The sequence below is a fragment of the Cervus elaphus genome, chromosome 28, assembly GCF_910594005.1.
Source record: "Cervus elaphus chromosome 28, mCerEla1.1, whole genome shotgun sequence".
NCBI classification, from domain to species: Eukaryota; Metazoa; Chordata; class Mammalia; order Artiodactyla; family Cervidae; genus Cervus; species Cervus elaphus.
Window position 1 is genome coordinate 44,643,848 of NC_057842.1, and position 15,109 is coordinate 44,658,956.

At 36.8% G+C, this 15,109-nt stretch overlaps 1 protein-coding gene across 7 annotated transcripts in view; it reads left to right on the forward strand.

Annotated features, from left to right (window-relative positions):
• Positions 1–15,109, forward strand: part of PDSS2 (decaprenyl diphosphate synthase subunit 2) — a 273,201-nt gene that overhangs the window by 149,568 nt on the left and 108,524 nt on the right. For all 7 annotated transcript variants that reach the window (XM_043889762.1, XM_043889763.1, XM_043889765.1 and 4 more), the window contains one exon: positions 3,179–3,377. In XM_043889762.1, the coding sequence (XP_043745697.1) occupies positions 3,179–3,377 (199 nt within the window). The remainder of the gene's footprint in view (positions 1–3,178; positions 3,378–15,109) is intronic.

Sequence of the window (15,109 nt, forward strand, 5' to 3'; positions counted from 1 at the left end):
CTTTCATAAGCTGAACTACATGAGAGATTTATCCAGTGCGGAACCCTTCTTGAGATTTATACTTGCTCATAATCTCATTGTGCAAATTTTTGTGACGTGTAGCAGTGGACGTTTTTGTAAACTACATTTACAGGATACCAATAAAGTACATTTTTATTCATTTCTTTTAGTTACTCTTTTAAAGAACAGTTTTAAATGTTAGCTCCCTTGAAAAAAATGTTTTCTGTTAACTTCTCAGTCCTTAAACCTCCATCCTCAGTGATTTTCTTTGGGATGTAGTGAGGTTTTCATCTAAACCATGAATTTACTCTTTTCAGAAGCTGTTTAACTCACTGGTTCCTCTTTTCCTACTTCCCCAATTTGTAGTTAGGTACACTAAGTACACTGGAACATTTTTACATATTCTTTTACTTTTTTTAAGCAAAAGGAGTAAATTAGAAACATGCTTTTTCTTTGTAGATGCCAAATTGTTTGGTTCCTTTATTGCATCTTTATATAATTTATAGTTGTGAAACTAGCAGTACATTGTTTTTAGAGAAGAGTCTCTTATTTGATTGTTTTATATGTATTTGTCTCCTTTTCTAAGGCTGTTATTCTAGGTCAAATCCTTACATTTGACCTTTAGGTCAAATCCTTTTGTTACATTGTCCCTTGGGCTTTTGCTTTAGCCTCTTCTGATCTCTCTACTTTCACTACCTACTTTTTAAGCTTTTATTTAAATATATTTTCTATCTTTCAAGTTATCACAGGCAAAAGTTTTACAACCATATGTCCTTATAATACCATATGTCCTTGCTCAATCCTCCAGTAACAGTTTCCTCACTACCTTTCCAAATTCTACTGAGAGTTTGCCATTTATTCAGCCTTTACCTCTAGCCCCAAACATTCAGACTCAAAGCTGTTGACACATAGTTTAGGCTTTTGTTGCCAAAACACCCACTCCTAGATGTACAGTTTCTGTATCAGATACCTATTGCTATAGAGCAAACTATCCTAAATTTTAGTGACTTGAAACAACCATTTTATTTCTTACCATTCTGGGATCACTCATGTGACCGCATTGACAAGCCTTAATGCATAAACACTTACCAGGCCTTGCTTATGTCACTTGTGCTAATGTCTTTTTGGCCAAAGTAAGTCACGTGGTGAAGCCCAAAGTTAGTGTGGAGGGAACTACACAGGGGCCTGGAAATGAAGAAATGTGGTTCACATGGGGTCATTTGCAACAGATTTTCAATGCATTTCTAGCTCTGTATTACTGTGTGCCTTTGGGCAAGTCATTATACTGTGTGTAACAATTTTCTCACTTGTAAAATAAGAGATTAATAATACCTTCATAGGTAGTTATGAGGTTTAAAATTTTTAGTAATTGTTGATTTTCTAATGATTATAAAGTAATTCTTTTGTCATTTTAGAAAATGTACAAACTATAGAAAAGTATAAACAAGAAAACAAACATCTGAAATGCTATCTGATACAGTCCTATACTATAAGTTCCTCAAGGGTCTTCTTTATTTTAATTACTACTGTAGGTATATATCGTGGTTCTTATTCTGAAAGATAAGGTCCTTGAAGGAAGGGACCACATCTGTTCATCTCTGTAAATCCCACAGCCTTGTATTTAAGATTAAAAGTGATCATGTGTAAAAGTGCGTGGACTAATGACTGGCACAAATTCTATTTCCACCTAAATTGGAATTTTATAAGATACTAGTAAGGATTCTTAGAAATCCTGAACTTATACTGAGAACAAAGTATCTAAATGGAACTGTGGGGGGTGGCCGTTGTTGGTCATCTTCTCTCTGGGGAATCCTGGTGACTCATGGGATAGAGAATAGGGAATGGTAGAGAGAAGGAAGGTGTCAGGATCCACTTAAAGCTCCCAAATAACTTAGTGGAAAAGTCTCTAATAAAAACTTCATTCAAGTCTCTTTGCAAGGGTCCTGATACGAAGTTACACCAAACCCTCAGCTGCAGTTGCCATAGTTCTGTCATCATTTTCATGATGTTTCCCTGAATTTGATGCTTCAGCTAAGACAGAGACACCAGAAATGTATACCTGATTTCCAATGCAAATATGGTAATACTGGCGGGGTCACTCTGTGTTGCTATATGGGTACATGCAGCAGCACAGATTAGAATACTTTGGACCCTGTCCCCTACTGGCAGTATTGTACCAGCTAAATCAGTAATCATCTAGCTGATATAATACTGAATTGCCTCAAAACGGACTCATAATTGATGCCAAATAAGTAAAAACACTGTGTACCCATTAAAATATGGCATGATTGAAGAAATAAAGTACATTTGAAACCTTAAGAAGAAAACAAAACTCCACAAAACTTCAAAATGCTAAGTGAAATAAGTCAAAGACAAATACTATATGACTCCACTTATTTGTGAAATATAAAGAACAAAGCAAAAACCAAAAACTGAACTCATAAAACAGATTGGTGTTTGCCAGAGGTTGGCGGGGAGGGTTGGGATGGGCCAAGGGAGAGAGAAAAAAAATGGGTGAAGGTGGTCAAAAGTTACAAGCTTCTAGTTACATATTACCAAGAAGAAAAAAAAAAATGAAGATATAATGTACTGGGGATATAGTGTGTAAATGGTGACTGTGGTTAATAATACTGTATTGTGTGTTTGAAAGTTGCTAAGAGAGTAGATCTTAAAAGTTCTCATCACAGGGAAAAAAATTGTGACTGTGTGGTGACAGATTTAATTAGGCTTACTGTGGTGATCATTTCACAATACAGTCCTCCCTTGGTGCCCACAGGAGATTGGTTCCCAGACTCACTTCAGATATCAAAATCCACGAATGTCCACGGCCCACAGTCTGTCTTCTGTATCCGTGGTTCCACATCTGCAGATTCAGCCAACCTCAGATTGTGTACTACCTACGTATTTATTGAAAAAATGCTCATAAAAGGACTCACATGGTTCTGTGCTATTCAAGAGTCAGCTGTGTGTACAAATAGTGAATCATTACATTGTACACCTGAAACTAATATAGTGTTGTGTCCATTATATCTCAATAGAAAAAAACTTCATTAAAAAGGAATAACCTGAAAAAAGAGACACTAATCTATGAAATATTTTGTTGTTGAAATCTAAAATCTGACAATACTGAACAGATGGTGTTCTTTACACTCAGACAAATCTTACCTTTGTGTTTTAGTCAAAGAAGTTTGGCAGAGATCACAGAACTTATCCATACTGCTCTCCTTGTACATCGTGGGATAGTAAATTTAAATGAATTGCAGTCTTCTGACGGGCCACTGAAAGATATGCAATTTGGAAATAAAATAGCTATCCTGAGTGGAGACTTTCTTCTAGCAAATGCCTGCAATGGACTCGCTCTGCTACAGAACACCAAGGTAGAACCGGGCAGGGTTTGTTCTTATCTGAACGGCCTTTGGGTGGCTTTGGTTGACTGCGGGAGCCGCAGAGGTCTGGACGCCCTGCTGCCCCAACTCCACACACAGGGATGCTCAGTAAAATTGTGATGAGGTTAATGATGATGATGGCAATATCAACGCCAGCTAAAACTGGTAACTGCTAGGAAAGAGTTTTGAAATTAATTTCCAGTTGTTGTTGTTGTTGTTGTTGTTGTTTTGGTAACAGATGGAATTATTTGTTAATTATAGGGTAGTGTTAAATACTTAGGATAAAGACGATATCATAAATATTACCTATCATCTCACTCTCCAGAGATAATTACTGTAGGTTACTGTTTTCATGTATTTCCTTCCAGTCTGTATTTGTTTATTCATACCTTTGTATGTGTGGATTTGGGGGTAGCATAAGTGAAAACTTAACATGTGTAAGCTTTTTTTAATCCTACCTTTTTCCCCCATTGCATCTATGACATGAGCATTTTCCCATATCATTAACATTTTTCATAAGCTTTCCTAATGGTTGCACAGTATTCAGTTATTTTGATGTAGTATTGTTTATTTAACAGATTCCTTATTTTGGGATATTTAGGTTGCTTCTAATTTTCTACTGTCATAAATAGATTTGCATTAAACATCTTTACACATCAGTTTTTCTTCATTTCAGATTACTTCTTTAAGATAAGTGCCTGGAAGTGGTTCAAAGGGTTTAGTTTTAGTATTCTCGATGCATATTGTTAAGCTGCTTTCTAGAAAGACTGTAGATGTAGTCCTTATTTATCAGTTAGAATTTGGTGTGATTATAAAATAAAAGTGACCAAAACAAGATAATAATTTATTTTTTTCTCCCTCCCTCTCTCTCTCTCTTTTTTTTTTTTTAACATATTATTACTATCTGGGACTAGGCAGTCCAAGGTTGGTATGGTGATTCTAAAGTCAGGAACCCAGGCTCCCCTTATCTTACTGCTCTGCCATTCCTATCTTACCACTTTGTGGCCCAAGATAGTTGCCATTATGTCTTCACTCCAGTCAAAAGGAGGGAAGGAGAAGGAAGGGCAAAAAAGGGCAGATCTCCTCCATTAAAGATCAAGCGAATACACATCCTGGACACCAAGTGCAGCCTCAGTGTAAGTCTGCCATCCCAGAACCCCATCCGACTTAACATTTGTCCTAGATTTTTGTTTTTAACAGAGAATGGTTACTTATAATTATATTGGAATAAACCAGCATGGATGGATGGGTTGGTAGAGCTCTGCTTTCTACTCCTAGCCTCTGCCTCAATTTTTGTCTCACATAGGCCATTAATGGGTGAGACCCATGTACTGTAGGGGAAGTTCTCATGTTAAGGTATTATTAAATCTGAAAGAGAACCAGCAATAACTCCTCTTTTCCCAGTGCTTTCAGACACCCCAATCAAGGACAGAATATAGGACAGTTGTTAATGCAAAGTACACTGAATGTCTGGAGACAGTTAAAGCCCTTTCCTGTCTCAGGTGATGGAAGTATTTGACACTGCTGCCCCAGCTGGCTGTTTGGTGTATCACCAATTGTATGGCCCATGTCTAGCCTTCAAGAGTCATAAAACTACCAGGTAGCAGTTTAGAAACTCACTGGGAAATATAATAAGTGAGAGGTCCGTTGTCTATGAAGTAGACATGTGAGAAATCAAGGCCGATCAGTTCTGTGCAGATTAAGAGTAAATTGAACCCATTTGCTTGTATGATGTAAACTAATAACTTTTATTATGTGACAGTACATTGTTTTTGCAATAAACCTTTTGGCAGCAGCTCAAAAACATAAAAGTATGTATTTTATGTTTAAAAAGGTACTAGATTTTCATTTTTTGGAAAAGTTAATTTAATAAGGAATGTATAACTTGCATAACATGTTCCTTGACGTTTACTGTTCACTGTGGAAGCCATAGTTGGGTTACTGACCACATGAAAAGGAGAAGAATCAAATCTGCTGAAAAACTGTCAAGACTAGTAGTAGTTACTACTAAAATTAGTAGTTACTTTAGGGAGACTTCCTAAACATGGTGATTTAACACATATGGCTGAAGAAAGTATATATACTTGCAACTCTGTAACGCCTAACTTTTGTTGAGGTAAATTACTATTGCTCTAAATTAATTTCATTTATTTTTTCACCAAAAGCAGTAGCTTTAAGTTTGTTGACTCCAATGATAGAAGAATTTTGCAAATAGCTAAATAATTTCAGTTTCAGTTGAGTGTTGTCAGGTACTTCAAGTGATTAAATCATTTTTGTTAATTCTAAAAATGTTTTCTTTTTCAGTCCATTCATGAAATCAAGGTAAAACTTTTAGAAGTATATTCTGTCAAAGGTAAAGCCATTTTGAGTGAGACTGGAAATTCACTTTAAAAGTTGAACATGATGTTCTTTCGAAACATGTTTCGAAACATGTTTCGAAACATGTTTCGAAAGAACAGCATGTATATTATCTATGGTGAAACAGATCACCAGCCCAGGTGGGATGCATGAGACAAGTGCTCGGGCCTGGTGCACTGGGAAGACCCAGAGGAATCGGGTGGAGAGGGAGGTGGGAGGGGGGATCGGGATGGGGAATATGTGTAAATCTATGGCTGATTCATATCAATGTATGACAAAACCCACTGAAAAAAAAAAAAGTTGAACATGAAAGAAAATTGTTAGCTCACAGTAATAATACAAGTACAAATTTAAGCGAAACAGCACAGTGCTGTGATAAAAGTGACCATCTTAACTCTGTTGAGAAACTATAGAGTAGTTGGAGCTAATTGAGGCATACTCACAGTTCATATTTGCATCAAAGCAAGCATCAACATTCTACTAATTGAAATAAAAGCTATTGGTACCAAAACTAACTAATATCTTTATAGTCAGACCTCAGGACTATAAGATTTGGAGGATGTAGCTGATATTGAGTATAAAACTATATACTTCAGGGGGAGGAGCTAAGATGGTGGAGGAATAGGACGGGGAGACCACTTTCTCTCCTACAAATTCATCAAAAGAACATTTGAACGCTGAGCAAACTGCACAAAACAACTTCTGATAGCTAGCAGAGGACATCAGGTGCCCAGAAAAGCAGCCCCTTGTCTTCGAAAGGAGATTTGATAACCCTATCACTGGGAGGAAATGGGCATGGTCATTGGAGAATATATAAAGGATTCAGCAAAGAGCCAAGCTCATTCTTCTCCAGAGCCCTGGGCTGTTGTGTCTGGAGCTGGCTGGGCTGTGGAGACTTTTGGAAGTTACTGCCACAAGGCAATAAGCACTTAATCCTTGAACTGAAATTAACAGAGTTACTTACTGCACAAGAGTAGAACATTGCATTAACGGTACCCAAAGAAACATGAGTTCCAAAAGCCTCTGGAATGAAGTCGCCTGTTCCCTGTGTGTGTGAAGTGTTTCATAGACCCAGTCATGCTGGGCCGTGGGCACAGCTTCTGCATGCCGTGTCTCTGTCTCTACTGGGAGGAAGGCCAACGGCCTCCTCACTGCCCTGTGTGCAGGGAGACACCCTATCAACTGAACCTGAAAACCAACACCAATTTGAGGAAACTGGTACTTCTTGCCAAACAGAAAGGACCCTGTGACTTACCAAATCCTGCAGAAGAGATATGTGAGATACACAGATAGACCAAGAACTTCTTCTGTTAAGTCACCAAGGATGTGTGTTGTTTACTCTGCTGTATGTCTGAGCAGCAGGGCGCTCCCAGGCATGGTTCCCTTCAGTGGACTGCTGAGGAATACCGGCAAAAGCTGCTGAACATAATGAGGTCTGTGTGGAAAAAGATACAAGAAAATAAAAGAAATCTGAACAGAGAAACCAACAAAATCAGAACATGGGATAGCTACATGAGTACGTGGAAAAAGATGAAACAGACTGAATATTGGAAGGTGTTTCACTTAGTCTACCATGAAGAGAAGCATCATTTAGAGAAGACAGAAGAGGAAAGCAAAGAGATTTTTCAACAACTCAAAGAAAGTCAATACAATATGGACCTGAAGCAGAAACTTTTGAGGCAGATATATGAGGAGCTCAAGGAACTGTGCCATAAACCAGACATGGAGCTGATCTAGCGTTATGCAAACATGTCCAAAAGGGGTGAGTCAGTGAAGCCGCTCCTGCCCTGGCCTGCAGTCCCCCAGCTCAGTGTGTGGCCCATCCCTGGACTCCTAGGCTGGCTCAACCAATTCCAAGTGAACACTGCGCTAGATAATGAAAGAGTCATTCATCATGTCCCTGCGTTTGAAGACCTGAGACGTGTTCAGGCTGGTCCCGATGGTCCTGGGGTCGACTACACTCCACCAAGATCTAAATATATTTTCTTGTCCAGGGAGCTGAGTCATTCACTTCCGGTCAGCACTACTGGGAGGTGGATGTGGCGGGCTGTTGCAACTGGGCCATTGGACTTTGTAATGATTCTCGGACAAGAGACAGTGACATGGTCCTTGACTCAGAGGGAATTTTTCTACTTCTTTGTATCAGAGAGAACAGTCAGTGCAGTTTCCCTACTGCCTCCCCACTATCACCTCAATATGTCAGAAAGACTCTAGGCCATGTGGGGGTGTTTCTGGATTATGATGGTGGTGTCGTGAGCTTTGTGAATGTGGCCAGAAGTTCCCTCATTTGCAGTTTCCTCTCCTGCTCCTTCTATTTTCCTCTCAAACCTTTGCTATGCTCTGGATACCCATGATCAAGGGCAATTTAGAAATTTGAAAACAGGTATCAGAAATGTCAATAACTGGCATCACTAATTTGTGTCTGTATGACTTTCTGTAATTTCCCCTTCCTTTATGAAATGTATTGATTTATTTTTAAAAGGTTGATATATTAACTGTATAAATTTGTATAAAGTTTTAAATAAAAATGATATATCTTGAAAAAGAAAAAACAACTATACTTCAGCACCACGTATTTCAAAGAAGTATGTGCCTTCTCTCTTTGTTGCCTGTCATTAGTCATATTTTAGAAATCTTTATGTCCAAGCATGGTATTGAACTTTGTTATAAATGGTCATCATAGTTTTGGTGACATTTTGTTCAAAATCAATTGGAAATCTGAAATCAAGTGTTCAACAAATGAAGTACCCAATGAAACTTTTGTAGAATTGCAATTAATGAAAACAGTTTCCATTGGAACTTTTTCCTACAGAAGGAAAGAAGGAATTGAACAAAATAAATGGTAAGAACTCAAATGCAAAGAATAAAGATTACAAGATTAAAATGTACAGTTCTGTACTTGTAATTTGGAATATCTCACCTTGCAGGAAGAATCATTTGGTGGTGCTCCTATTTTGAATAAATTATACACATATAGGAATGAAATGAAATTGAGAAGATATAGATTTTGCTGCATCTAATTTTGGCAAAACATTCAAAAGAATCATAGGGTCAATTTATTTGACAAGCTTTGTCTTATAAAAGTATTTGTCAAAGAAAGGTACTCTGAAGGAAGCAAAAATACAGTGCCTTGAAAATATCTGGGGTGGAATAGTTACAATTTTCAATATGAAAAGAAAATTAGAATTGAGTATATCTCTTCCATTAGCAAATTTGCTCTGAACTTACCAAGTAACTCAAAACCTGTAAAAAGAGCATCTTTCTCAATTAAATCTACCAATTGTCATCTACCAGTCATCTACCAATACCGTCAATGATGGTATTGTCATCTACCAATAAGAATCCTTTAAAAATGTCAAAAAAAAAAAAAAATGTCAATAATTTCAAATTAATTAACTACAGAGTGCAGTGGTGGGGAATATTGCTGGAGGTTTTATTTTTAAATGCCATGTTTTTAAAAACACATACTTCAGAAAAATGCCAGTGACACTATATTAGAGACAGATATGGCTAAGAAAAAAAGTATGTGAATATGTACCAAGAATAGTGATTCTACTATTTTTTAATATTCATATAATCAATATAAAAAGTTCTTCTTATTTTATTTTAATATACATGAATATATGTTATTTTTATTTCTTTTGAAATTTTGTGTATTTTTTGAAAATAGTTTTTGAATAGAACTAGTTAACAAATCCCCCAATATAATAAAATCAGCTATTAGTTAGTACAAGTTTCATCAGACGCTTCCCTGGTGGCTCAGATGGTAAAGAATCTGCCTGCAATGCAGGAGACCTGGGTTTGATCCTTGGGTTGGGACCATTCTCTGGAGAAGGGAATGGCAACCCACTCCAGTATTCTTGCCTGGAGAGAGGGGCATGGCAGGCTACAGTCCATGGGGTCACAAAGAGTTGGACACAACTGAGTGACTAACACACACACACACACACACACACCCAAAATAGTCTTCCTGCACGGTGAGATAATCCAAATCACAAGTATAGAATTGCACATTTTAAACTTGTAGAGCTTTTGAGTTCTTACCATTTATTTTGTTCAATTCCTTCTTTCCTTCTGTAGGGAAATATTCTAATGGAAACTTTGTTTTCATTAATTGCAATGCTACAAAAATTTCAAAAAGTACAAAGTTTTAATTATTTTATTACTCCCTTTTACATGGCCTAGTTTGGATGATAAATTTTATAGTGTCATACCACTTTAAAGACATTTCTCAGAAGTTATTTGAAATCCTTCTGCATACATTCTGTTGGCTAAAATTTAGCTAGTCACACCTAGCTGTCAGAGAAACGAGGAAATACAAACTTTTGTGGGTTGCCATGTGCCCAGCCAGAAATCTGGAAGATACAGAGAATAGATATTGGGAGACAAATAGCATTCTGCCCTACCTTCCCTTCACACATTTTGGTTAACACATAGTTTCATAAGACAGACCTGCTGGTTTTAGGGAGAACATAGTATGGTGACTTTAGTATGTAGTTTATGTTCATCTGAAAAAGAAGCTAAAGAAAGAAATTAGTTGGCCATATAAAATGGAATTATAAATAATCTCAGTTTACTTGGGAGCCACTCTCTGCGTTTTCCCTCTTCACCATACCTACCATGGTCTCTGTTGAACTTTGGGTCTTGGAGAAGGAGGAAGCCTCAGAAAGTGTGGATCTGGTATGGTTTCTGGCTGCCTTGAGCTGCACATGACTAACCATACACACTGGCCACTCATGGTTTAGACCTACATACCTGGGAGGAAGACATGTCATGGGACAAATTTACATGTTTGCTCTGATCATCAGTTTTAACTCACTTTAAGCTCTTCTGATGAAGTCTTTTTCTTTTTTTAAGATTTATATATTTATTTTTAGCATTGGGGGTTCTTTGTTGCTACACGTGGCTTTCTTTAGTTGTGATGAGCTAGGGCTACTCTTCATTGCAGGGCACCGGCTTCTCACTGCTGTGGCTCCCCCTGTCGCAGAGCACAGGCCCTGGGTGTGAGGCCTTCAGTTGTTGCAGCTCATGGGCTCTGTACAGTTCTGGCCTAGCAGTTGTGGTGCAGGGGCTTAATTGCTCTGCGGCATGGGGGATCTCCCTGGACCAGGGATCGAACTGGTGTCCCTTGTAGTGCAAGGCTGATTCGTAACTACTGGACCACTAGGGAAGCCCTTGATGGAGTCTTATAAAAGGTTGGGCTTCCCTGATAGCTCAGTTGGTAAAGAATGCCTGCAATGCAGGAGAACTGGGTTCAATCCCTGGGTCAGGAAGATCCCCTGGAGAAGGAAATGGCAAACCACTCTAGTATCCTTGCCTGGAAAAATCCCATGGAAAGAGGAGCCTGGTGGGCTGCTGTCCATGGGGTCGCAGAGTCGGACACAACTGAGCGACTTTCACTTTCATTAACCTTTTATATAAGGTTAAGATGGTGGTATTAAGTACAAATATTATTAACATACTATAATGCACAAGCAAGTGATCACTTGCTTTAGCCACTTCACTTTATGGAAATAATATTTAATCTGTTCCTTTTCTTAGCTAGCTTGTATCATTCACACATTCTTTCAGTGTGGTTCAAGTTCAGAGAAAATGGAGGCTCTGTTCTCATCAAAATCAAATCAGATTCATAGCCTGTGAAATCCATTCTTGGTGCTTTGCATTCAGAAGCATCACTGTAAATGTTCCAGAGTCTAAGACCTCCACCATCTGCTCCATTAGGCACAGGATTTCAGTAGCACTACTTGATTTACCAAAAAAAAAAAAAAAAAAGCTTAGCATATCCAAGCAACAGTTCAGCCTGAAGCTTCTCCTTGAAATAACAATGGCCAAGCATTCCCTTCCCCTCAAGTCCTGTACCTTCATGGTCTCTGCACAGGTTTGCACCTTTAGATTTGCATTTTATCAACCTTTGTCTAATGAGGAGGTGTTTTTTTTTTTTTCTTTTTTAAGCCATGGTATGTTTTTTTCTGAATTTGATAATTGTGTGTAAAATTGAAGTCTTTATTGTATGCATCCCCTCTGTTGATTCCAAAACATCGATCTTTTGCACATTGTTCTTCAAATGGTCATTTAAAGGTTCTACAAGGTCACTTCAAAAGGTGCTTCACTGGCTCACTTTTTGAGAAAGACCTTGAGTACCATGTCGAGGGTCCATAATTGATCTACAAATCTAGGCTTTCTGTAGCCCTATTTTAATCATAATGGATGATTTCCAAATCATGTGAATATTGTTTTAAACTGAGTAAATTGAGGGAGGTGGGAGGGGGGATCAGGATGGGGACTACATGTAAAACCATGGTTGATTCATGTCAATGTATGACAAAACCCACTATAATATTGTAAAGTAATTAGCCTCCAACTAATAAAAATAAATGAAAAAAAAATAAACTGAGTAAATTGTAATGGGTAACTAAAGTGCTTTATCAGAGAAAATTCTTTGATAAAGCAAATACCCCATATTCAGAACTGGTTCCTTTCACTTAAATACATGGCGGTATTCCCCTTGGAATTTTTTTTAAGGAAAGTAAAGTTTTATCTCAGAAGAGGACTAATTTTATTAAATGAGTTCCCGGAAACTTCAGTATACTACTATTAAAAGAGGGAGTCCAAGGGGAGGAAAAGGTGATGATAAGTAAGATCTCTCTACATATGATAATGTCTTAGCAAAGTTAGATGTCTGTTTGACATTTTAACTTTCTTTAATAAGAAAGAAAATTTGTCAGCATTAGCAACATAAACAGAGACCTCAGCAATAAGGGGACAGGCAGAACATAACACAGAAATGCTGTGTATAGCATTCTGTTTTTTTCACAGTGACAGCCTGCTTTTTCTTTGAGAGTATATATTTAACTTGGTAATTAAAGTTAGCATATTTGTAGCAACTTTTAATTTTTTATAACTTACTTATTCTACCAACTTCCCACTTTCTTTTGCTACTGAATTCTTGTCTGAATTTCTATGTTATATGTTTGTCATTGTACTTCTCCTGGGGCAGACCGTTAGATGAAGTATTCTGCAGTCATATGAAATTCAGAGCTCTTTTATAATTGCCAAGGGTAAAATTAGCAAAGTCAATTATTCTGTCTTTGGCTTTTCCCTGAAGATATTAGGGGTCTTCAAGGTAATTGCCTTAGGTAACACTTAGATTTTTAAATATCTCTAAGTATAGAGATTGGTATATTAATCCTCTGGTAATTGTCTTACTATTATAGCTATAGTCACATAAGTGTGAATTAACAAGATTTTGAATTCAGTAGTGAATTTAAAAATTAATGCTTGAATTTTCATTCATTTTCAGTTATGGAACCTGAGGGCAACTTTTTATTTTAGAACTTCACTATATAAAGACCCTGAACTAAGAGACCTCAGAATACCTCTTTTTAAGCCATAAATTCTCTGACTCCATTGAAATAAATTGCTCTATATTGTATTCATGTAAAACATCACTGAGTGCTGAAATGATGGGGTCATGCCAGAATCTAAAATTTTAATGTTTGAGCATCAGGCTATCAACGAGACATGCTAGATAATTGGGGGAAAATCATGACATGGAAAAGCACTATAATTTAGAAATCTGGCTGACCGTTAACAGTTTTTCCCTGGCTCCCTGTATTTATTTGCGGACTAGATTTGTATTTTAGGATTAAGCCACAGTGAATATAAGACAGTGCACATTACTACTTGTCATATTAAAAAAAAAAAGTTTTATTTTATATGTACAGTAATAACCCTAGTATTTAAAAAATTTAATTCACCATATTATTATTTTTAACCTTTGTAGTAATTTTCATTTAATGGACCTATCCTTACACATCTGAGAGTTAGCCTGGGTCTTGTCTAAGCACCCTGGAACATCATCGCGATATCACTCCTGGGAATCATTCTATTAAGCATTAGTGATTTATATTTCTAAATAACCAGTGGCACAGATGTACTCCTTACATAGCTGATGTATTTCCTTATGTTAACTTTGTTTTCCTAAAGGCATAAATATGTTGTTTACAAGGAAGGGATTTAGTTGTATAAATATGCTCAATTTATGCATATAAATCTCCTTTTGTACCATCGATATATTTTAATAAAGCAGCTGCTATTGGTTATTTGATGTTTTTCTTATCTGTTATATTAATTTTACTTAAAAATTCATATTGAAAAGTGAAATCTAAAAACATGCTATGTCATATGAAATTTAAGTTTTTCTCTGTCATATTCATTTAAAATAGGGATTATTGTGACCTTGTGTGTTTACAGTCTTGTCATCAGCATTTTACTTGTGGAAATTATTGAATTAATTGTTTTCATTCTCTGTAGTTTGACCCCCAGGATTAATATTCTTTTCTTCATATAACCCACTCAAGTGTAGATTTTCGTGACTAGAATAAATATGCACAGAACCTAAGGGGGGTGTCATACATTGTAATGATAAAGGAAACTATCTTCATATCACTTAGAGAAGTCAGAATGCTATTATAAAATCACAATTTCAAAATTCTCAGAATAATTTTCCAGTTTTTTCTTATCATATGATGCTAACATAGCCAAGTATTAAGCAGACACTATATTTATCTGAATCTGCTTCCTTGCATTTAAAATAAAAGTAATACATGTTTGAGATGTGTACTAGAAGTAAGAAGACAAAATATTATGTTCTTTTAAAATTTATTATCTTATTAAAACCTTGAAATTTACCCTTTTGGTGCCAAAAAACAATGAAATGAAATGTCTTTTGGGGGTACGAAGGTCAAATGCCATTAAGGCAAAATGGATACTTCTCTGAATTGTCTATGTCAGAAACCTGAACACAAGAAAAAAGAGCAAGAGAAGCATTTCTTCCATATGCTTGGCATTTAAAGAAACTTTTTTTTTAAGCCTGTTTTCTACAAAAATACACCCTCTGAAATGGGTAGAGTTGAACCATGGTTGGCCATGAGAGGTAGAAATATACTGATTATGGCAATCTTATTGTGTACACTTCAGCAATCTTAATTTTTGTAATTCCCTTTACCCATTTTCTAGAAGTAATGTTAATTAAATCTACTTTTTCCCCACCAATTTCACTGGCATAAGTTGCTGTTTCTCCAAAGCCAGAGAGAGGAAAGAAAAGTGTTTTCCGGCTTGAGTTATTCAGTATTCTAATTTGGCCTTTCTATTGATTTTACTCAAGGGACTTCCTGAGTGCAGAGTATACAAAGTACTGGGCAGATAAACAGCTGATTCTTTCCTCTTCATCCTCAGCCACGTGACCCTGGTCTCTTCTCTACCCATCCTTTCTTCACCCAGTGGACTTGTACACGATGCCCCTTTCTTTGTCTCTTACTATTCATTACTCAGTTCATTTCACCTTAGGCAGTCTCCAGAATGTA